The sequence below is a fragment of the Patella vulgata genome, chromosome 5 (assembly GCF_932274485.2).
Source record: "Patella vulgata chromosome 5, xgPatVulg1.2, whole genome shotgun sequence".
Taxonomy (NCBI): domain Eukaryota; kingdom Metazoa; phylum Mollusca; class Gastropoda; family Patellidae; genus Patella; species Patella vulgata.
In genome coordinates, this window is record NC_065883.2 from 54,926,631 (window position 1) to 54,950,740 (window position 24,110).

General features: G+C 36.1%; 1 protein-coding gene across 4 annotated transcripts; it reads right to left on the reverse strand.

Annotated features, from left to right (window-relative positions):
• Positions 1-1,890: 1,890 nt before the first annotated feature.
• On the reverse strand, positions 1,891-21,011 carry LOC126821117 (triokinase/FMN cyclase). 4 transcript variants are annotated; one of them, XM_050549444.2, is made up of 16 exons: positions 20,742-21,003; positions 19,979-20,089; positions 19,567-19,751; positions 19,063-19,141; positions 18,802-18,891; positions 18,673-18,707; positions 17,364-17,448; positions 16,881-16,973; positions 16,654-16,770; positions 14,958-15,098; positions 12,295-12,429; positions 11,748-11,866; positions 11,174-11,277; positions 10,325-10,358; positions 6,348-6,434; positions 1,891-2,444 (listed from the first exon to the last, which is right to left on the reverse strand). In XM_050549444.2, exons 1-16 carry the CDS (start codon positions 20,947-20,949, stop codon positions 2,283-2,285), a joined length of 1,785 nt encoding a protein of 594 aa, XP_050405401.1. In that variant the 5' UTR covers positions 20,950-21,003; the 3' UTR covers positions 1,891-2,282. The 4 variants fall into 4 exon arrangements, with proteins under 4 accessions (XP_050405401.1, XP_050405402.1, XP_050405403.1 ...); XM_050549445.2 differs by lacking the exon at positions 20,742-21,003 and having other exon boundaries at positions 19,979-20,110; XM_050549446.2 differs by lacking the exon at positions 10,325-10,358 and having other exon boundaries at positions 2,227-2,444; positions 20,742-21,007.
• Between the last annotated feature and the right edge of the window lie 3,099 nt (positions 21,012-24,110).

Here is a 24,110-nt window from a genome sequence, read left to right on the forward strand (position 1 = left end):
AAAAAAAAAAAAAAAATCCACGTGTTTACGGTTACCCGACGGACATTTTCATGCGGACGTATTATGCTATCGCCCCTGTCCGTCCGTCCCTCCGTCCGGACGTCCGTTCGTCCACAATTTGTTTGTGAACACTCTACAGGTTACAATTTTGTATCCGATTTTGACGAAATATAGGTCTATCTTCCAAAGATTTCGGATTCTTTCGACATTGGCATGTATCGGACCATAACTTCATGGATTATGACCCCCTGATTGTACAAATAATCACGTTTGAGCTCGTGGACACTCTAGAGGTCACAATTTTCATCTGATTTTGGTGAAACTTGATATGCATGTTTATAACCCAAAGATCTTGGTTCCTTTCGATATTTTCGCATACCGGATCGTAACTACCTGAATTATGGCCCCTCGGCTTGTGGTCCCCCTAGAGGTCGCAATTATTATCCGATTTAAAAAAAAAACGTCCGAAAATATCACCATTACACCGTTATGTTGGTTGAGTTCGAATTTCGTGCAAATCGGACCAAACCTGCCGGACAAAATGGCGCATATCGGATCGTAACTTCCTGAATTATGGCCCCTCGGCTTGTGGTCCATCTAGAGGTCACAATTATTATCCGATTTAAAAGAAAAACGTTCGAAAATATCACCGTTACACCCGTAATGTTGGTTGAGTTCGAATTTTGTGAAAATCGGACCAAAACTGCTAGACAAAATGGCCGCCCCTCGTACGCAAATTACTGTAAAATATGGTATATCAAGGTTGTGGACCGTCTAGAGATCACAATTTCGATCCGATTTTGATGAAACTTGGAATATATGTTTATAACCAAACGATCTTGGATCTTTTCGATATTCACGCATATCGTATCGTATACTGAATTATCGCCCTTGACTGTACGTAAAATCCTGTTTTTAGCGTGTGGTCACATTTTTTATCCGATTTAAAGAACAATTCGAATATATCACCGTTACAACAAAATATCAGTGTAAAAGTATGTAATACCAGGATTGTGGACCCTCTAGAAGTCACAATTTTTATCCGATTTTGATGAAACTTGAAATGTATGTTTATAACCCAAAGATCTTGGTTCCTGCATTATGGCCCCTGATTGTACGAAAAATTGTGGATTCTCTAGAGGTCACAGTGTTTATCCGACTTTAAAACCCGTTTAAATATATCACCATTCCACCATAATGAAGGTTAAATTCGAATTTCGGAAAAATCGAAATGAAACTGTCCGACAAAATGGTCGTTCTTTGTACGCAAATTGTGTAAAAGTATGTAATACAAAGGACCCTCTAAAGGTCACTATTTTTATCCGATGTTAATGAAACTTAAAATATATGTCGATACCCTTTTCGATATTTGCGCATTTCAGGCCATAACTTTCTGGATTATGGCTCCTGATTGTACGAAAAAATCGCTTTTGTTTTTAGCCATCTCTTGCAAAATGTGGGCATATCTTGCCTGGCAACCACTGGTTAAACATTAAGTCAGCGTGTGAAGATTTCTCTGGTCTGAACAAATCTGTATAAGCACCATTCCGGCAACAGCTGTGGTCAAGCATCGCCCAATCAACATACGTAAAGAAAATGATTGAAATTCATCAATAAGTTTTGGAGAACAAGTCGTAATTAGCCCAATTTGTTCAGTCAAGTCGCCATGTCTCAGCTATTTGCTCCTCTGGGATGCCCATAACCTGTTTTCACCTATATGGGATCCAGTCCTTTTATTGTGACAAATTTTAATCTTGAACATCCTCAGAAGATTCATACAAAATTTATGAAATCAATCCTGCCATTCGGTTTAGTCAAGACGACTTATTAAAGCACATTAGGAGAAATCGGATTGGTTAAAGGCTCAATACCACTCTAGTTGTAACTGAATAATATGTACCAATCTTTATTCTGGTCAACAAATTGCACTATTTTACAATATTCCAATTAATTGATGATACAAATTTCATCTTAACACATCTAATTTAAAAAATTGGAAAAATTCAACTAAATGATTTGAAAAGCCTGACGTAAAGCTTTTCAAATGTAACTTTGATTTAAACATATTTTTGAACCCTCTGGACAAGTAAAATAAGATTTAATGGATAATTTAAGCAACAGGTAGGACACTAACACATCTAGTACTTAGAATAAGGCTATTTTTTATTTTCTGGAGCTGTCAAGCCAGCAAGAGTGTTATTGTCCCTTTAAGAAAGACAAATGACGGACGGAAAATATCATTTTAATGTCTTCAATTTCAATATTGCACATTTGGTGTTTGTTCACGAGTAATATTTTTCGATAGTGTCTGACATTGCTCTCATCCATAGTGCAACAGCCACTGCTCCTGGGTCTGCTTCCTTCAATCTGTCAGCACTAACGTAACTTGCTCGCCCGGCCCGTGCCTTCATGTTAGCAGTCTGGCGGGCTGCAAGCTCGGATGCCTGAAAAGATTATAAATAATTATCTTTATTGATGAATGTTATGGTTTCAAAAACTAAACCTGTTATTAGTTGGGGGTTTTTTTCTCTGTAACGTTGCATGTAATATAATAAGAAAGAGCAAATCAACAATGTTGTGTTATTATGAATGTTATAGCTCTACTTAGAAATCTCATTCAAAGGTATTAGTGTTATTATTTAGGTAAATGTTCTTAGTTTTCTTAAATTGCATTTTTCTTTTTTGTTACACTACGTTGTAATCTATCATATCTTCTATCACGTAACCTTACTACTACTACCACAACTAACAACATGATCCATGACCCATGGATAAAGTTCAGGGCCTAAAATAACGTACCCAGTGATTACGTTTCTAGTGTAAGGAAAGTTTTGTAATATAAGAATCTTCAATGAAAAAAATGGAATTAAACAGTTAGAAGGTTTAATGGATCCATGTGATTTAAAGCGTCGACACATGGATCCAAAATTTTCACAGTCTACAACAGAATACAATACAGAACAGCTGTATTCATCCGCAAAAAAAAATAGTACCTAAAATGCATGTACATTATATAGGTTTAAACGTCAAATGAGGTCAAATGAATAGAGACGTCTTTAATATATACTAAATATTCGTATCATCCCAAATCGACAATAAAACACTGAGAAAAAAGAAAATCTAAGTAATGGCAATCTAATTCACATAAAATTTACGACATAATGGATTCTTCAATGTTTTGATGGTGATCATGAAGAAAATAGGCCTACATCTGTTCTCAGGAATCCGATAAGATTTTTAAAAAAAAAGATCAGTAGAATTATAGATTGTTATTCCACAAAGTCGAAAGGTATGTTAGATTTTTCATTCAGTCAAGTTAGAGCGAGTTTATTGCCGTACTTTGAGCTCCAAACCCGATAGAAATGAAGGCGGAAGTGGCCATAATCACTACGTGATGGCGCTCCTGCGTCGCGACAAACGGGGCCGATTTGTCTAGGAGTACGAACGCTTCGAAATGAAAAATCCGTGCTTCGAACATAAGTAAACCGGGCTCTGAAAAAGTGTAATGTAGCTATGCCTCCTGACCCCTATAGAATGAGTGTTTCCTCTGTGGTGGAAAGATCAGATCAGTTGGCGCTCGATCGACTCCCCAGGATAAGTCGAATGAGTGCCATCCGCATCATGTTGATGTAATGATAGAATTTGAATTATAACTCAAATATTATCGTAACAAAAGTGGTGTGTTATTTTCCTAGTGCTGAGTTTTCAACATGTTGACGAACTTTTTACTCTGTATAAATCAAATCAAATCAAATGAAAATGTGTTTAACGTTTTACTGTTCTGCTCCTACTGGGCATACGCCATGCAGTGTGCTATGAGGGAAATTTTGCCTCACTCTTATTTCGAATTCCAACTGTCAGGGGTTCTTTTACGTGCACGCCAATGTGTACACGGGACGTCGGTTTTTCGTTCCATCGGAACGACTATATATTGTCCCTTGCCGGGCACTCCGTCCTACACCACTGACAAGGGAGAACCACACTGGAAAAAACCAATGACATTTATCTGCCAACGCAGCTTAGAGAGCCAACGTTCTACCCAATGTTACCGAGAAGTATTGGATACATATAATAACTTTACGCACTAAGCCATGTTCATTCAGAAATTCTATTTGCAAAGCCTGTGTCACACGGGTGTAGGTAGGGCGTAAGGTGACTCCGTGGTGACGCCACATTGATGCAGTGTAACACTGTAACACATACGCAGCTTGTACTACAGATGACGTAACCATAGCGTCATCCTGGGGTCGGCGCAAGTGGTTTTTGGTTGTCATTTGCCACAAAAGACCAGGCAAACCTGCACAAGTACTGCCGTAACAGATTGCTCACAGCTCACAGAAATATAAATATTTATATATTTCTGTGGCGTTACTATTTGCATCACTTTCGCGGTAATGCTGATTTGGGGCGAAATTTTCAAAAATCGAAGCAGCTTTTGCGACACCTCTGTGGTACTTTTACTCTACCCAACTACCGACACACGCTACCTTGATCTCACACAGCGCACATTGACCTACGCATAGGTAACGCAAGGAATTTACGCAGAGAGAGAGAGAGAGAGAGAGAGAGAGAGAGACGGGGGGGGGGGGTTGACGTCCACTCGACACAAACTAATTCGCTTGCGCGTAGGGGGCTTTAGCAGTGGGAGGAAACCGGAGGACCCGGAGAAAACCCACGAGGTTGAACAGAAGAGAGAGAGAGTTTAACTTCTCGTTCACCGTGCCTCTCTGATGCTTGAAACTAACATGTATGTATACAGAGAGAGAGGGGGGGTTAACGTCCACTCGACACAAGCTAGGTCATTTCGGGAATAACATATGGTTCAGTTTTATTTCAATAATTCGCTAGCACATAGGCGACCATACTCCCTGTCACGTACAAACGGGGAATTGAAACCACGCCATTGACTTAATGACAGACCTTAAACCCCCCTTCCACACACACACACACACATACAGAACAGTGGGCCAGGCTTTAGATGATGACTCATTCTGCACAATATACATGTAGAACTATCTATACATTGATAATAGATCTCTGTCCTACAATGTCGCCATTTTAAGAAATCAGAATAAATACTTCTGAAAAGTATACTTTGTTTTTCGACTAAAATGCCGGTCAGCTAGCCCTGTGACTATTCTCAAATCGAGCTAATTGTGAAAAGTCAGTGTAAGTTTCGTATGAGGATTTCTTTGCGTTTCATTCGTCCGATTTTTCAAGCCTGCTGCCAGTGTACGGGCGTAATGGTGAGATCAGACCTAGAGTTCATAAAGCAGTCTCAGAATTAAAGCGGCATTATGGAAGATTAGATAATTTCTCGCTATAATAGTTAAAAAAAATAGATCAAGTAATGGGGATATGCTGAGATTTTCAGTAAAATTACTTCACTCTAAGCCAAGAAATCCTCATTTTAATAACACTATTGCCTCGATTGTCATTGTTTCAGTTGTTACGATAATAAACAAACTCTCGATTATCCAATTTTACTGTTAATAGTCAACGGCCATTAAAGCGCAGATCGGATTCAAATCTGTGGAAAATCGGAACCATCAGATGGCATCGAGCATTATTGATGGTCTTGACATGATAATAAATATCTAATTAATAATTTAGATAACATTTCAGGCCTAAAGAGAGACCTACAATAGGCAGATTTAGCTCTTGCATAATGCATGTTTAAGTTAAGAATTTAATCACTGTTTAAGAGAAATATCTTTGACCCCGAAACATAAAACTTTGTACATAGTTTCTTATTCGAGTCCCTTGTTACAAATGGCGCTGAAACGCATTATGGTTCATGATTCGTCTACCAATGGTAAAATGTTTAGTTTGTCTTAAATATTGGATACCAGAAACCCATCTTTTCCCGGTAATAATTTGTGTTTTCAAAAGTCAAATACTTTGGATGATATTGAGTTAGAGAATTGGCTACTTTAAGTCTGGGAATGCTTTGCGAACTCGGGGCCTGATTTAATAGCTAAGAATAAACCGTTCTAATCACTTTACTAATATATTCTTTTGTGTTATTTGCTATTCAAATTTGCATATTAGCTCTCGGCAGGTTTACATAATTAGAAACTGTTGATAAAAATAGCCAAAGAAACCATAATTAATTGTGTTTAAAACAATGTATTCTCTACACGAGTGTTTGCTATTATATTATATTATAGCCTTCAAACTATTTCTTTTCAAATATTTCTCCTCATATACTATAGTGAATACGAACTTATCTGTTTTTGCTCACATTAATTTCAGACCTATTAACAATGCAGAAAAATTGGACGTCAAACCTCATATTTTCATTTCCCATTAACAAATTAACTATAATAATTTCATGAAAAACTTACCTCTGCTGCTCGTTTTAAAACTGATACAATGGAATCTTTACCCATCCTTTCTTTAATTACTTCACTGGCTGCATAAAGTGGGTCCAGCTAAATATCATAATTGAAAAAAAGGTAAATTATAAAATATTACGGAGAGACAAATGAAGCAGATGTTTGTATAATTAGTATATAAAATTTTTTAATGATTGTCTCGAATTTCGCAATGTTTCGTTATTTTGTATAGGTTTCTTTAATTTGTCATTCGATTTAGAAGAATCTAGATATAATTCAAATTTTAGTAGAAATGTTTCATATTGTAAAAATAAGCTATGATGAGGCTGGAGTTAAAGTAACGGTTCCAATAAAGCTCAGCTCTAAATCATCAATCGACGGAAAGTGGTCGCTAGATTTGCTTTACATGGTTGGGAATTCTCTTGTAATCATGATGGTTAATTGCCTTGTGCGTCTATATATTCAGACACGAATATCCAGGCGCTTGGAAGTTACATCGAATTTTGAGGAATTCAAAGGTTGTATATTTTGTGAAAAAGTACCACGGCGCTTCATATATAGATGCACATGCTGAGGATAACGGTTTCCAGGCATTATACACGCCGGATTAACTTATAAAAACCTGGGAAGGCCCCTTTAAAGAATTTAAAGAACGGTCAACTTTATTTATCTGTGAGTTTCGCATGCCATCAAGTGTTACAAGACGACATTTCCTGTACATAGTACTATTAAGGACAAGGTAAAGTGACACCGTCTTGTTGCAAACTAGTCTCGACACCATCAATGCTGAACATATTATATTTTTAACACAGAATAGTGGCCCTTGGATACAAAGGGCCAGAATATATACTCACTATACACTATTTCACCTTCAATACCCCTTTAAATCGTACACCCGCGTGTTATCATGTAAACGAATATTTCAATTTTATCACTTTCTTGCCCAATCGCGATTACACCTAGAGATAAAACGATAGAAGTTGGGGATAGCTATTATCTCTCTATTGATACCCTGGTCTATGTAGTACAGTAGTCGAGTCTTAGATTTTCTAATTGCTTTCCTGTTTCCATGAAGTGTGAGATTTCCACGTCCTTGAAAATGGCCCTTCATATCTTTAGACGAGTGATGCGAATAATCGTTAAACTGACAACGCTTAACGGATCATTATATCTATATGTAAAAGTTTCCTTTACTTCACCATACATACAATTATGCCGTATTCCGTTTACGTGTAGTAATAAAACACTTCACCGTTGTATAAATGTAAACACTGTTTCGTAGGTAGCTTTCGTCTCCGAATATTTAGTATGCCCTTGACCTTATGCTAATATCAATGAGCAAAGTGTTAGTTTTAAATACAATTTTTTTAATTTAAACAACTGCGGATTAAGATTAATTCATATCAAAATACAAATGAGGTATCATTTACGGGATTTGATAATATTAAAAAATAAGTCATGCGTGAACTTATTGATGCGAGCAACACTTTCGGTAAAGCGGTAACCGACACAGAAAGGTAAATAAATATACAGTAAATACTTTTTGACTTATACTATCACAATTATCGATACACCGGGTGGTAAAATCGTAATACTATATAATATAGACTTTGCGCTTCATTTGCAAGTACTGTCACATCTTTTATTATCAACATTATTCATATGGACTGTTCTTTAAATTGATGAAAGCAGAACTGTCAAAATCTAAGCTATCATGTCTTCTGTTGTCAAGTGATGGTAAATGTTAAGGCCCGGTCCCAGTGGCCGATGGATACAAAACGTATGCAAAAAGGACACAGCGGACGAGCAAACTTTCGGGGGTGGCTCCATCCGTTTTCATCCGCTCCAGAAATGGACAAAATTGACGAAAATTTGCGAAAGCAGAACGGAAAAGAACGAACGTGGGAAGTATGTAGCGGGGGTGTTAAATGGATGTTCATCGGAAGCCTAGCGGATGAAAGCGGATGGAAGTGGATGACAACTCCGACATCCTTCAATATACCAGATACATCCCAGATACAAACGCTTTGTCCGTTTTGATACCTTTATATACGAGATGCATACGCTTACACCCTTTCTATTTCCGTGCTACTAACGATGTATAGACGTTCCATGTACCTTATCTTTCCTCCCTCTTTCCGTTTTCATCTGGAGCGGATGTGAGTTTCAAGGATGCCCAGAGGATGCAGAGAGGATACAGTGGACGTTTAACGGATGATAACGGACATGGAACGTTTGGTGATCGTATATGTCGCGCATTTACATCGTACACGGCAGAAAGTTCATCCGTTATAAAAGTTTTGTGCAGCTCAAAACTTTTTGCGCGGATGAAATCAAAGTGAACGGATGCTCGATGGATAGAGCGTATGAAACACGTATGCAATGAGTACACAACGGATGCATGGCGTTTTCAAACGGAGGGCACGTTTTTCTCTCCCCGTTTTACATCCTCTTTGCATCCGTAAGTGCAGTGGGACCGGGCCTTTAGCAAAAAGGCTTGTTTCTAAATTTTGGATAGATTATTATTCATTTATATTAGAATAATAATCATTTTGAGGGTTTGATATAGAATATGTTACCTAGATATAATATTTGTGGGACAAATTCTTTTCTATCAAGTGCCATTTGCAACACATCGTATTTTCCAATCAATATTCAGCTGGACCTTTCCACATTTAATAGTGGAATATTAGAGTACAATCTAACAGTAAGTGCAGGGGGACTGCACCACACAAAATTTACACAAATACACGGACAGGACATCATACTCAGGAAAACACAAACATACAGACAATATAAAAAAAAAAGTGAATGGATCCGGGGGCTAGCCGTAAGATTAAACAATGTATTGGATGTGAATAGATATTGAAAAAAATTTATAACAAAATATTTTATGTAAAACTTTACTTAGTAAATATGTCCAATGTTTAATTGTTATTCTATCTTTATGCTCCAGGCACAAAGTTTCGAGGGATGAATTAAGAATGTATATTCATTATAAAAATTGCCGAAAACAAAAGCAGTTTCAAGGAAATATTGTGATTCAGTATTTATTATTTTCCATACTGACCCGAAAAATTTGATTCAAATAATGTTTATGATGGTACTCCATACAAAAAGCCCGAAAGAGGTCTTTTGAAAGAAATGGAGGATATTTCAAACAAAAGAGTTTGATTAAAGTTCATAAAGTTATTTGAAAAGAATCTACATGTGTGACAAATAATCTATATGGAGGTGAAAATTGGGGGCGCTCTTCCAAATGGCCGCTAAAATCTATTCTAAATTAATAATAATATGTCCAGTTATACAGCGCCAAATCCACAAATCGTGCTCATAGCGCATACAGCAAATATACAAAAGTCTTTTGGCTGTACGTGTTTGTGTCATTAAGCTTTAAATAAGCATTACAAAGTGTAATATGTATGTCCAGATAGTAAGTTAAAATTTTGGTAAGTTGTTTCTATATGATCACTGAATAGATGTTTGACATGTCATTCTTGAGAGAGCTTAAAGGATAAGGGCTTATACTGAATTGCCCTTACAATGTATCCTGGTATGAAAAATCACTCAGAATGTTATATTATTAATTTTCAAAGTCGCTCAGATCACTGAATTCTGAATTGTCCTTGCCCTTTACCTTGTCCTTAAATGTCGGTTATGTACAATGTACAGTTTATGTAAAAATCGTATTATGTACAATGCATTGAAATATTTTCTTCATATTTATGTTCTTTTTGCTTATAAACACAATTTGCCTAATTCTAATCCATAAAATGGTTTTGTTAAACACTAAATCTCAAAACTTTCACTAGATGAAAAAAAAATATTAGATATAACTTTTAGTGACAAAATGAAATACGAAAGGTTAGTAAACACAAAAGTATACGCCCGAAAGATACACAGTTCGCAAAACAAAGCAACACATCAAATTTAACTAAATCAACATTTTAAAACGAAACGAGGGATGTTTCACGTATTTAACATACCATGGTTCGATCACCAAGCTCTGCCCCGCCATATCTGAAACATGGAATTAGTTCGACTTTAGCCATCATACAATGGCTTGCTGTTTTCAATGACATGACATCAATCTATTACTACTATAAGTGTGTGGTTTATTGAGAACCCCCGTACAGGTTATCGTTTATTTGGAAAGAAATTTTTAATGCAGTTTCCGAGACCCACTGGTAATATGAATATCTTTAAAGACGACTATTCGATAGCAATGAATTCATACATAACCAGAAAGAACAGTCTCGCAGTTGTGTTAACATTTAGGGAGACTACATTTTGTTTTAGGTGATTAAATGTATACTTAGACGATCGCGATGGTTGAACTAAATCAGGTTTTGGCGAAATGTGTATGATTAAATTGTCAAAGGGGCGCATCTATGCGTGCGATGCTACAGTAACTGTACAGAATCGCTTTTGGGTTCAAGGTCGAATTATTATATCCTCCAAATCTGTCACTTGGCATTAAAAATCTGCTAATATAATTAGCGTATAAAGTAAAGTAAACAAAAGGTCGCGGTAGTACAAATACGTGTTCAGAAATATAATTTTAAAATGTTATGAGTGAATGCAGTTGGCTTTTAATTATAGCTGTTGGCCATATTTGTTTAACATTCGGGTCAATGAAAATTGTCACCCGCCATGGTTTTGTCAACATGTTTACTGGTCTTAAATAAAACGCAAAAACTACGTTTATTCAACTCATACGGTTAGAGTACATTCTCGATTGTCTAACTTCACAAACAAAATGCGACAGTCTAAATTTTGCTCTGTAATAACAACGTGTCAGAAAATGAGGTTGATCAATCCTAATTTTTCGTTACCTTTTAATAGTATTGATGGCCGTATGTAAGGCTTGGTGCCATGAAGTTGGTGATATGATGTCTTTAACACAATTGGCTCCAGATGTTAACATCAGGCTATATAACTGTAAATAGTAATATAGCTTGTAAAAAAAAAAATAACTTCACATTCTAGGAAACCAATCATCACCCCCCCACCCACCATCACCACACACACACACACACACCCACACCCACACCCACACCCACACACACCCACACACGGTGCTCTGTTTTATCCACCCGTGTAACCTATATTGTAAACGATCGCCAATGTACAGGTCGTTCACATAATTATCTCAGATGTAAGAATAATATACTATTTTAGTATGCAATAACCACGTCCGGCTATAAACAATACCTCCATGAAGAATGACCCGACATCGAAAACGATAAAATAAGTATTATTGTTCTATGCGATCTAAGACACAAACAGATTCCTGTGTTTAATTGAAACCAAACCCTTTTTCTTTTTTTAAATAAATATACTCTTGATTGCACATCGGTTTAAAATCTATATATAAGCTTTAAAGTTTATCTGGTACGTAAAACTCACTGCGCCTGAAGAACCACCCATATAATTTTCTGCTATATTAGCTACAGATAAAGATAATAAATAAGGGCAATGTACAGGAAGTCCGGGATTATCTTTGGAACCAAGCATGGTTAACAAGACTGAAAGACATAATATAAAAAAAATGGCATTTATAGGCTAAGTTTATTCTAGTTTCCTGAGTAATTTCATGTTAATGATTCAACAATTTTTTGCTTCTATTGTCGCGAATGAATCGAAACGTTATAGTGTTAAACTCGGCGTAAATTTGTGCTGACCAATTACATCCGAATCTCGGTGATTTTTTGTATAGCAATTATGAATCTCTGGTTAATTAGGTAGTTGGTACCCTATTAAATGTACTACGGTCTATAGGCGTAAAAGAGAATCATCGGTCGAAATCGTTCATCATTAACTAAAATCACACTGTTTTTGTTTATGAGAAGTAAGCTTATATAACAAACAAATTTGTCAATCATTAGAATTCTTCATACTTTGATATTTTCGGTGTTATTAATCTGAGTGCAATAAAAAATAGCTTTTTGATTACCTTGAGCTCCTTTAGATAATGTACTACCACAATCACCATCACCGCCTTCTGTATCAAGAAGGTTTAACCTAGCTTCTGATGATATCAAACTCTTGCATATATTATTTATAATATCATACATCAGATAACTGTCATCTGTAGCACAAAAGGCAAAGATATAAACTGAGGATTAAAATAAAATATATCAAACTACTGTTTTCTAAGGACAATAAGATGAAGAAAGTCTTAAAAGCGGTAAAGGTAACACCTGCTTCATAATATCTCCGGTGATATGGAAGTATAACGTTGCCAATATTATTTCATTGTTCACGGTGCAAACTGCAAATGTCAGTAGTTCAAAATACGTATTTTAGTTTTACAATTTGCAATTTCCATTGCTCAACAATACCAATGCCACGGTGTTAAAATACAGAATACACTTTTCAATAATACAAAATACAGTAGAATAGTTATTTTGCACATTACACTTCTGCATTCTGCATTTTGCATAGTAGACGAATGCATAATAGAACCTTGCATAGTAGAACATATACCTTATATGGGATCTACGACGAACGTCATTTGCATACGGAAAAAAGTCCGGACTATGACTGAAATTAATGATTTACGCGGTAAAGCCATCAGGTCACCTGGATACGAAATGAAGTTAGCACACATATTCCTAGCGCCAATAAAAACCTAGATATAATTATCACGAAAATAATTGTTACCTTTATATTAGAAAACGACATATTAATGCAAAGTATATATGTAATAGACCCCCCCCCCCCCTCCTCCCTCCCTCATGAAAAAAAATATTATTACCGTAAACATACTAAAATATCGCACACTAGGCTAACTGAGCACACAGAAAAGGCGTGCGCCCACGCTGCATCAAAAAGGCACCGAAACCAAGTTTGGTGGCAAAATTTTTGTTTGTTTCACAAAATCAAGGAATGAATAAACTACTAGACAGCACAATTTCAGAAGCCTCCTCCGTTGGCTTTTCGAGATATATTACCGTAAACGTACTAAATATGTGAGGGAATCGGGATAGGGTAGGCTCGCTGCGCACACAATAACTTCTTAATTAACTTTGGTGGATCCAAGATCTTTATTTCACCAAATCGACAGATGCATAAGGTGTGAACATGCCAAATTTCATTAACTTTCTATGTTGGGGTATCGAAAAGTTCTCAGCACCGGATTCGAGGCGGGGTTCGTGGGTACAATAAACAAGGGGTACGCCCACGTTTCATCAAAAAGCACCCGAACCAGCTTTGGTGGCAACATGTTTTGTCTTTCACAGAGTCAAGGGATGGATAAACTACGAGAATACAAAAATCCAGAAGCCTTCTATGCTGGCTTTTGACGATATATTACCGTAAACTTACTAAATATGTGCGGAATCGAGTTAGGGTAGGTTCACTGCACACCCAATAGCTTCTAAACTAGCTTTGGTGGCTCATCATCATCATCATCATCATCGGAGAGGCCTTTAGATAGGTCAGCGACCTTTTGGCCGATCAGATTTTCTAAACAGGAATTCACGGCATTTATTAGATCTTTATTTCAGCAAATTTCTTTGGGGGGAGGGGGGGGGGTCTATTACACATTATTATATACTTTGCATTAATATGTCTTAAAATGCTATTTTCTAATATAAAGGTAACAATTATTTTCCTGATAATGATATCGAGGTTTTTATTGGCGCTAGGAATATGTGTGCTAACTTCATTTCGAATCCGGGTGCTGGAATACGGGTGAGAGATTCCGCTCGGTTACTATAAGATTCTTTAACCTTACCCAAAAAAAGGGTTTTAGAGAGCTGTCAATTAAATAAGATATTCAATTTAATTTTTAACAAGAAATTGATTCACTTGAAATATCTGGGGGTTTTTTACCGATGAGAACAAATAAGAATAGTCTCGTTAAACCAGACTATTATCTTTCAGAATCCTCTAATCGTCGAACAGATTACATTATAGAGTCTGGACGTTGAAGACTAACAAAATCGAGAACTGCCCCCCCCCCCCTTCTAATGACCTCGGTCTTATGGCTTTATCGCGTAAATCATTAATTTCCGTCATAGTCCGGATTTTTTCCGTATGTAAATGACGTACGTCGTACATCCCATATAAGGTATATGTTCTACTTTGCAAGGTTCTATTATGCATTTGTCTATTATGCAAAATGCAGAATGCAGAAGTGTAATGTGCAAATAACTATTATACTGTATTTTGTATTATTGAAAAGTGTATTCTGTATTTTAACACCGTGACATTGGTATTGTTGAGCAATGGAAATTGTAAATTGTAAAACTAAAATACGTATTTTGAACTACTGACATTTGCAGTTTGCACCGTGAACAATGAAATAATATTGGCAACGTTATACTTCCATACCGGTGTGTCCTATAAGTGTAAAATTAAGGGACTTCTGGGTGACATCTTGATATCGGTGGGTATAATAGTAATATCTAGTAGTAATCTACTGCTTATCGATCTAGCCGTTGCTCGAATAAGCTTAAATACGTGACTATCAAGCAGTATGGTCTAGCGTAAGTGGTCTCTTGCCCACTTGGTGCCTTGGATTCCCGGAAGAAGGGCAAAATAATCTTGGCGAATTGCATAAAACTGTACGAAATAACAAATGTTTTAAAGGAATAAACCTGAAAAGCAAACCTGGTGTTTTGAATACTATGGCGTCAATATCTCTGGTTTCAACCTCGACATTCTCCAGCTCAACATTTATTGGTCGCCGATCATCTTTCTTCACTGACGACAAGAGATGATGCGGCCAGATAGGAGCGTCAGTTCTTGCATCTTAAATATACACATTGTTGACAAGCAACGAATATAATCCAACAACAGCAATCTGTGACGCTGAATTTCGATACGGCTAATCTTTACAGCTAGCATAAAAAGTTAATCCATGGGAGTTTATTGTTGTCCGGGCAATTAATAAAGGTTGTCTCTATTTGAATTAAGATATTTTTCTAGCTAATAGTCATTTGAACAAATTTAAACAATCGCAGTAAATTTTGAAAGAGAAGTGCTAGAAATTATCATCTTCAAAACCAGGAGAGAGAAAAAACGTGAATGTCTGTCGAAGTATTGTCTAGTCAAAGTAGCAATTTTGAAAAGAAAATCAGATATCTACACCTCATTACTCGGTTGAGAACTGTCCTCATTGTACCTCGAGTGTGTACGAGTATGGCAATTGACCTTTGATCAAAGGGATGGGGGGTGGGGGGTGCTCCTGAAGTGTGAAATATTCAAAATCGACAGGCACCATCTCTATCGCTGAAATTCAATCAATAGCTTAACTTTACAGAGTTAGTAGAACAATGTGTTGACGGACGGGCGAGCAACATTTCGTCAGGTCATAATAAATGACCATTTTAAGCTTTATATGAACATGACATCAAGAAACGCCCCATATGCGAGACGATCCTCTCACTTGTCTGCGATATCACCCTAGGTGGAAGCGGGCGTTAAACCTTAACAAACGATCGAACGAAGAAACATCATTCAACAGACAACCACCATCAAGACCGGTCGAAAAATTCTATTGTGCCTTTCTTATATTCAATACCAAGTTTTTTTACTCTGCTTTATTGTGATTTTGTTATATACAATTGGAGTGAAGCCTGTGTCAGTAAAGGCCCGGGACTGTACAGGACAGTGGACGATTACGCCTGACCCATTCATTTGATTTGATTATTTTGTTATTTTGTCTTTCTTTGTCCGCAGGTTTGTCTAATGGATTTGGTTTACGTGCAGTGAAGAGGTTCCAAATCTGATGGTTATCCTCCTACTCTATTTGGAATTCCTAAGTTTCTTCTTTTTTAAATGAACTGTCAAATGTGTAAGCTGTTTTTACTTTCAGTTTGAAAAGCTAGACACCTAACCCCGTTGTTTCCACTGACATTATCCTCGCCGTCATTGATCGGCTTTGAAAAATGCTAACGGTTCTGTTGGATTAATGCCGGGATTTTTTGTACCTTAGAACATTACCTATTAACATGACTTTCATTAAAAACGACGTTTTTTTTTCTATCAAGACAGATACAATATTGATTTTTTTTAAGGTATGCGTCTGGAGTATTCTTGTCATATGGTATTTTTGATTACTTCCCCTTTTAAATAAATACTGTCTTGCTTGCATCTGAATTTGCTTAAAAATATTCGAATTGTGATTTTCCTGAAATTAAAACCCATTGTACACTTGAAGTCCGAGTTCTTTGTGTGTTTTAGACTATCATTATAAATTCTGAATGAGTGTGTGAAATAGCTTTATTTAACTCCCGCTTCCACCGAAGTGGTATCGCCGACAAATTCAGAATGGATGAACTTTTTTTCTTTAAAATATTCTTACCTAACAATCCAATAAGAGTATCGTCAACATGAAGAAGCGTTACGATAAATCCACACATTTCTTGTGAAGTTACAAAACTACCAGAATACGCTCTCTCTACAACAACCCCCATTGTATCTTGAAAAAAAAACAACATTTTTTTTCTTTTTTTTTTTTTTGCATTATACAAAGAAGATAAAAATCAGTTAAACAAGATTTGTTGTAAATAATATGACACTTTAACATACCTTTAAGATAAGTTAAAATTTCTCCAGAAATTATGTTCATCTCCATGTTTGTAGTACCACCAAGGTTGTTTATAAAACACGCTATTCTATCACCTGTTTAAAAAAAACGTTGAAAGGGTGCTAGTAGTTACGGAATAATAGAGTATGGATGGTGTTTAATGTCGCTTGAACACAAAACGTTGGACATCTTGACACTAACATATGTGTGCAATGCTAGGGAAAAGGATTTTGATCCTGATCGTCGTTTTTCTGTCTACTCCAGTTTTTAATTTTGTGTGCACTCCAATGGGACCCATGTGGATAACAGTGGTAAATTTCTATGCAGATTGCGGATAGGAACAGCGTCGTTTAAGCCTGCTCTCCTTTGAATTCAAACGATCATACACCGAAGGTGTTCTCGGGTCATGCCTTCATTCGAATTCGTGACAAAATCTGATAGGACTTTTCATTGTCGATTGTTAACCAAATTGACAACAGACTTACGGTTTGATAATTTAATATGATATCTGTTTTCTGGGTTCGTCATATGCTCTATCACTATTTTGACGGATTCTTTAGCGGTTTTCAACTGCAATAGTTTTTTGAAAAAATATCAAATATTAAATTGTACGTCAATTATCATAGTCATTAAACAATGGTGGTGATTTTTAATTGGTCAATCACGTTGGGTTGCCAAGTAATCAAAACCAGGAGACAAGGAAACATCCAGCGGCTGCTAGGTAGATACGCCCACATTTTGCAAGAGATGGATAGAGAACAATCTAAACAAAAAGAGATTTTTCGCACAATCAAGGGCCATAATTCAGGAAGTTACGATCCGATATGCGCGAATATCGACAGGAACCAAGATCTTTGGGTTATAAAGATATATATTTCAAGTTTCATCAAAATCGGGTCAAAATTGTGACTTCTAGAGGGTCCACAGCCTTGATATACCATATAATTACACTAATTGCGTACAAGGGGCTGCCATTTGTCGGCAGTTTTGGTCCCATTTTCACGAAATTCAAACTCAGCCATTATTCGGGTGTAACGGTATTATATTCCAACGTTCTTTTTCAATCGGATAAAAAATGTGATCTCTAGAGAAACCACAAGCTAAAAAACGCGATTTTTCGTACAATCAAGGGCCATAATTCAGGAAGTTACGAATATCAAAAGGAACTAAGATCTTTGTGATATACATGTAGTTATTTTGTATGGCAGTTTTGGTCCGATTTTCATGAAATTTGAACTCAACCATCATTAGTTTGTAACGGTGATATATTCAAACGTTTTGGTTTTTTTAAATCGGATAATTCAGGAAGTTACGATCCGATATACGCGAATATCGACAGGAACCACGACCTTTTGGTTATAAACATGCATTTCAAGTTTCGTCAAAATCAGAGGAAAATTGTGACCTGTAGAGTGTCGACAAGCTAAAAACGTGATTTTTCGTACAATCAGGGGCCATAATCCATAAAGTTATGGACCGATTTATGCCAATATCGAAAGGAACCCTGGTCTTTGGGAGATAGACCTATATTTTAAGTTTCATCAAATTCGAATAAAAATTGTAACCTGTAGAGTGTCCACAAACAAATTGTGTAAGGACGGACAGGGGCGACGACAATATACGTCCACGTGAAAATTTGGGCGTATAAAAATGAAATTGGTCTTAACGGCCTGCATTTGTCTACCAACCAGGCCAATGAATTGTGCATAATAATATACGTCATGCAGTGTGCAACTTCTAAAATTTGTGATTAGGCCAATTTTGATTTAAGGTTAATATCTCCATTATGCTCACCTTAAGCGTTTTAATACCTGCTTCTCCGTGCACACCTGTGAAAAGATATTATTGTTTTCTGAATGATACAGATTTATGATACACATTTATATTTATAATGATATAATATAGATAAATTAGTGTGCATACCTAGCCCAAGCTCCATTTCATCGTCTGCTACGGTAAATGTAGCACCAGATCCTGGGATTGTACAGGCTGTTAAACTTAACCCCATCGAACCTAAAACAAAATGATGTATCTACAATTTGGGTATGGTTGGTTGAAAGGCCAAAATAACTCAAATGTCAAAATAGTACATGACCGTTGAGAATATTTTGCTCGATCATATTAATTAATGCATAAACATGTATAATAAAAGAAACATGAGCATTAAAGAGCACTAAATATTACCCATGTTACAGATGATGTTATTTAATAGAGGAATCATTTCTTCTAAACTTCGTCCTTCTTCTGACAGTGCTCCAGCCAACTTCAACAGAAAGAAATCAGTGCCATAATATGATTGTAGATGTTTATTTATGTAAAACTCATCGCAAGTAGTAGGGTAGTGTTAGTAAACATAAATACTTGTACCCATTATGAACCCGTTGACGTTCACAACATGTATGGATCACGAAATATTCTGAATTTTGACGCCATTTTTCCTTTCCCCTGAATGACCGACATTATCACTTGGCAATTTGTCCTGTAGCACATTTTGAATGTCAATAGGGTTTTTCCTTATGACAAAATACACAACCACTGCAAATTGGAAAATGTAGGGCGTTTACAATAAAAGTTAAAAGGACCAACGGACGGCGGTCATAGGTGATGACAATATGGTCAATAGAAATTGAAAGGAAAGAATGACGCAATAGTGTCAGTAGATTTAAAGAAGAAGATTGAAATAAGAACCTTGAAAGTTACACTGACTCCTACTAAACCACGTCTTCCGGCTGATTTATCTTGTGATACGAGTGCACAGTCTTCCCCTACAGTAACAGATCCGACTCTTATACCTTCCTGTCTAGCTTTCTCCATAGCTACACCAAAATTCAACTTATCGCCAGTATAATTAGATATAATCAACAAGCAGCCAGCTGAAAATTAAAGCCAATTGATATATTAATAAAACATTTTGGTCGTATATATTAGGCAACAGAAGGCGGTAGCCATTCGACTGTGACATACCCTAATCTTATCTTTGTCTTTTCGCGCAATGTAGGCGGACTAGAACCGTATACAAACGATTTATAGAAAAGAACATAAATTATTCTAGTAATTCAAGGTTTTAATGCAGTAAGGCGGCCAGTTAAATATTACTAACCTGGATTGTGTTTAGCTACTAATCTAATAGCTAATAATATTTCTTGTGATGGTGGTGATGCAAATATAGATCCCATAATACAGGCGGTTAACATTCCTTTACCTACAGAACCTTCAACAAATATTATTATATATAAAACTGTTCGACTAGGTGTACAACAATCCCGTGATTTCCAGAAAGCTGTGGTCATCTATGAAAACAGAGAGAGAGAGAGAGAGAGAGAGAGAGAGAGAGAGAGAGTTTAACGTCCAATCGACACAAACTAGGGGACTAACATACGGTTCAATTTTATTTCATTAATTCTCTTGCGCGTAGCTGTCTTTAGCAGTGTGAGGAAACCGCAGGACCCGGAGAATAGCCACGAGGTTGGACAGGCGACTCTAATCCTAATCCTTGTCACATATGACCGGGAACTCGAAACCACGCCAATTGACTCAAAGACAGACCTTATCCTTATGATGCAACGCGCACGCGCTAACCATTGGGCCATCCCACCCCACCCCCAACTACTTAAAGAAGGTAAGTCAACAACTAGAGAGCATTTAACATCCAATGCAGAACAACACAGCGTAAGATCGCCCAGAGTCGACACTATAGAATCAGAATGTCAAAGTGGGCCAGCTATTACCAGACAACATTCTCTTCACGGATGAGCATTGTGGCAAAATGTCCTTGTCATCTCCATGATGCTGAGCCGTGTTACAAAGAGTCATATATGTGGGGTCTCTGGATATAAATTTCACAATTTATGCAAGGAACATACCTGTAGTTTGTGGTTCATGTCCCGATCCACCTCCTGACACAATACTGACCTTGCCTTCTTTAATAACATCTTGATAATCTTCTCTGACCATGATACGATGACCAATAACACGTCGTATCCCAGTGTTTATACTTACAAAACCATCTAAATTCTCATCAACACAGTCTTGTACCGAATTGATCAATCGTTTACTATGCGACGCCGACATTTTGAGGATAGAGACTTGGTAATATAATATGTATCCTATTCTACTTCAGTATGGTTAATTAGGGTTTCACACTGCGTACTATTGTTTTTGTTAAAATTATTATTAGGGTTTCACACTGCGTAGCTTGTGTGAAACACTATTGTTTTTGTTAAAATTATTAGGGTTTCACACTGACTTAGAGGATAAAGCTATTTTGAACGTTCTGCGACAATGCGAAATGTCCGAAATCACCGAAGCTATCGTTTTTAGAAATATTGCAGTAATTTTAACAATAATCATTGGATTTTAACTTTCGATGCATTTTGGCATAGCCGGAGACGGGGCACATAGCTACGCTACTTTTGATTTTTGATTTTCGGCAAATCTTCGCAGATATTAGGCGCTAAATTTAGAAAATTTAAATTTTTACAAAAAACTTTTTTATTTATGAATATTTTTTAATCGTGTTTTACACCTTCCTGACTTGGGCAAAAATGTGAAAATTTTTTGTCTCGGTAATTTTCCTTGGCCCCCATTGGCTAATTCAGTTTTTCAGTCCTAGATTAATTATTTATTGTTCGATTTGTATAAAACAAAGTTCATATGCCCCGTTGTCTCAATTGTCATTTTTTTTGTTACGAATAGTGTTATCTGTCGGCACCGGAAGTGGCGTAAATTGACAAAAAACTACAATTTTGACAGTTAGGTACCATTTTTCGAAAGCAAATATTATTTTTTTCAAATCTGGTATAACTGAAATTGTGTTATCTGTGTTATCTGTCGGCACCGGAAGTGGCGTAAATTGACAAAAAACTACAATTTTGACAGTTAGGTACGATTTTTCGAAAGCAAATATTATTTTTTTCAAATCTGGTATAACTGAAATTGTGCGCCCTTTAAAGGCGCACAAAATGTTGGGACCATTTTTTTTAATTTCGATTCCGTTTTCGGGCTATTTCGATTAAAAGGTGAAAAAAGGTGTAAAATTAAGCTATTTACAACCCATCCAGCGTTTTCATATTTTAAAATATTACTTCGTAACTTTCATAAACTCGTAGCAATAATCTATACGGAGAGAATGTATGTGAAAATTAATTTGTAATATGCGCAGTTGCCGAGAAATGGGCAATTTTGCATGAGTCACTTTTTACGCTAGTTTGCCTGTAAAAGAGTCAATTATTATTCGATTTTCATAAAAGTGACACCATTTGATGTGTAATGTCAATTTTAACTAGGTCAAACCAATTTAACATTTTCAATATCACCGGAAATGACGTAATTTGGGCAAAAATTGTATTTATAGCCTTCGAAACCAGTAATTTATTCAAATGAGTCATATTTGTTATTTGTTTAAAATTTTGATATTTGATTCAAATCAACTAATACAATGAACCCTTACGATCATATAGATATCACAAAATGGTTTCTAACTTGTTCAGTTGCGGAGAAATAGGCAATTTTCAACAGGTCACTTTTTAAGGTTTTTTTGTCAATAAAAGTGTCAATTATTATTCGATTTTCATGAAATTTTCACTGTGTGATACATAATGCCATTTACGATTTCATACAAGTAATTTAAGATTTTCATTATCACCGGAAGTAACGTCATTTTGGCAAAAACTGTATTTTTAGCCTTCAAAACAGATATTTTATTCAAATGAATCAGATTTGTAATGTTTTTAAAATTATGATATTTGATTCCAATCAACAAATAGAATGAACTCATTCGATCATACAGATACCTCAAAATGGTTTCTAACTTGTACGGTTGCAGAGAAATAGGCGATTTTCTACAAGTCATTTTTCAAGGTTTTTGGTCTATAAAGGTGGCAATTATTATAGGATTTACATAAAATTTTCAACATGTGATGATGCTATTTCTGATTTCATAAACCAATTTAACATTTTCATTATCACCGGAAGTAATGTAATTTTGACAGGATCACTGACATGTAGCAAATGAATTGATTGCTGGATTTGGTTGTTTCTGCGTCCATTTTATTTCATGTGTGCAATGCTTATGTGGAAACCTGTTTAACGGTTTCATTGGTACCGGAAGTGACATAAGTTCAAGGGTAACGTGGCACCGGTGAAACCCGTCATTACTGCTTCGCAGTTCTAGTTATTCTTATTATTATTATTCTTCTTTTGTTTTGAGTAGATCTCAGCAACTGATTGTCGGATCGTTACGATTTCTTCGGTTTTATCGGAAAAGTGGGTGTGACTTAGAGGATAAAGCTATTTTGAACGTTCTGCGACAATGCGAAATGTCCGAAATCACCGAAGCTATCGTTTTTAGAAATATTGCAGTAATTTTAACAATAATCATTGGATTTTAACTTTCGATGCATTTTGGCATAGCCGGAGACGGGGCACATAGCTACGCTACTTTTGATTTTTGATTTTCGGCAAATCTTCGCAGATATTAGGCGCTAAATTTAGAAAATTTAAATTTTTACAAAAAACTTTTTTATTTATGAATATTTTTTAATCGTGTTTTACACAAATATAACGAGTCCTCTGACTTGGGCAAAAATGTGAAAATTTTTTGTCTCGGTAATTTTCCTTGGTCCCCATTGGCTAATTCAGTTTTTCAGTCCTAGATTAATTATTTATTGTTCGATTTGTATAAAACAAAGTTCATATGCTCCGTTGTCTCAATTGTCATTTTTTTTTGTTACCAATAGTAATAGTGTTATCTGTCGGCACCGGAAGTGGCGTAAATTGACAAAAAACTACAATTTTGACAGTTAGGTACGATTTTTCGAAAGCAAATATTATTTTTTTCAAATCTGGTATAACTGAAATTGTGCGCCCTTTAAAGGCGCACAAAATGTTGGGACCATTTTTTTTAATTTCGATTCCGTTTTCGGGCTATTTCGATTAAAAGGTGAAAAAAGGTGAAAAAAGGTGTGAAATTAAGCTATTTACAACCCATCCAGCGTTTTCATATTTTAAAATATTACTTCGTAACTTTCATAAACTCGTAGCAATAATCTATACGGAGAGAATGTATGTGAAAATTAATTTGTAATATGCGCAGTTGCCGAGAAATGGGCAATTTTGCATGAGTCACTTTTTACGCTAGTTTGCCTGTAAAAGAGTCAATTATTATTCGATTTTCATAAAAGTGACACCATTTGATGTGTAATGTCAATTTTAACTAGGTCAAACCAATTTAA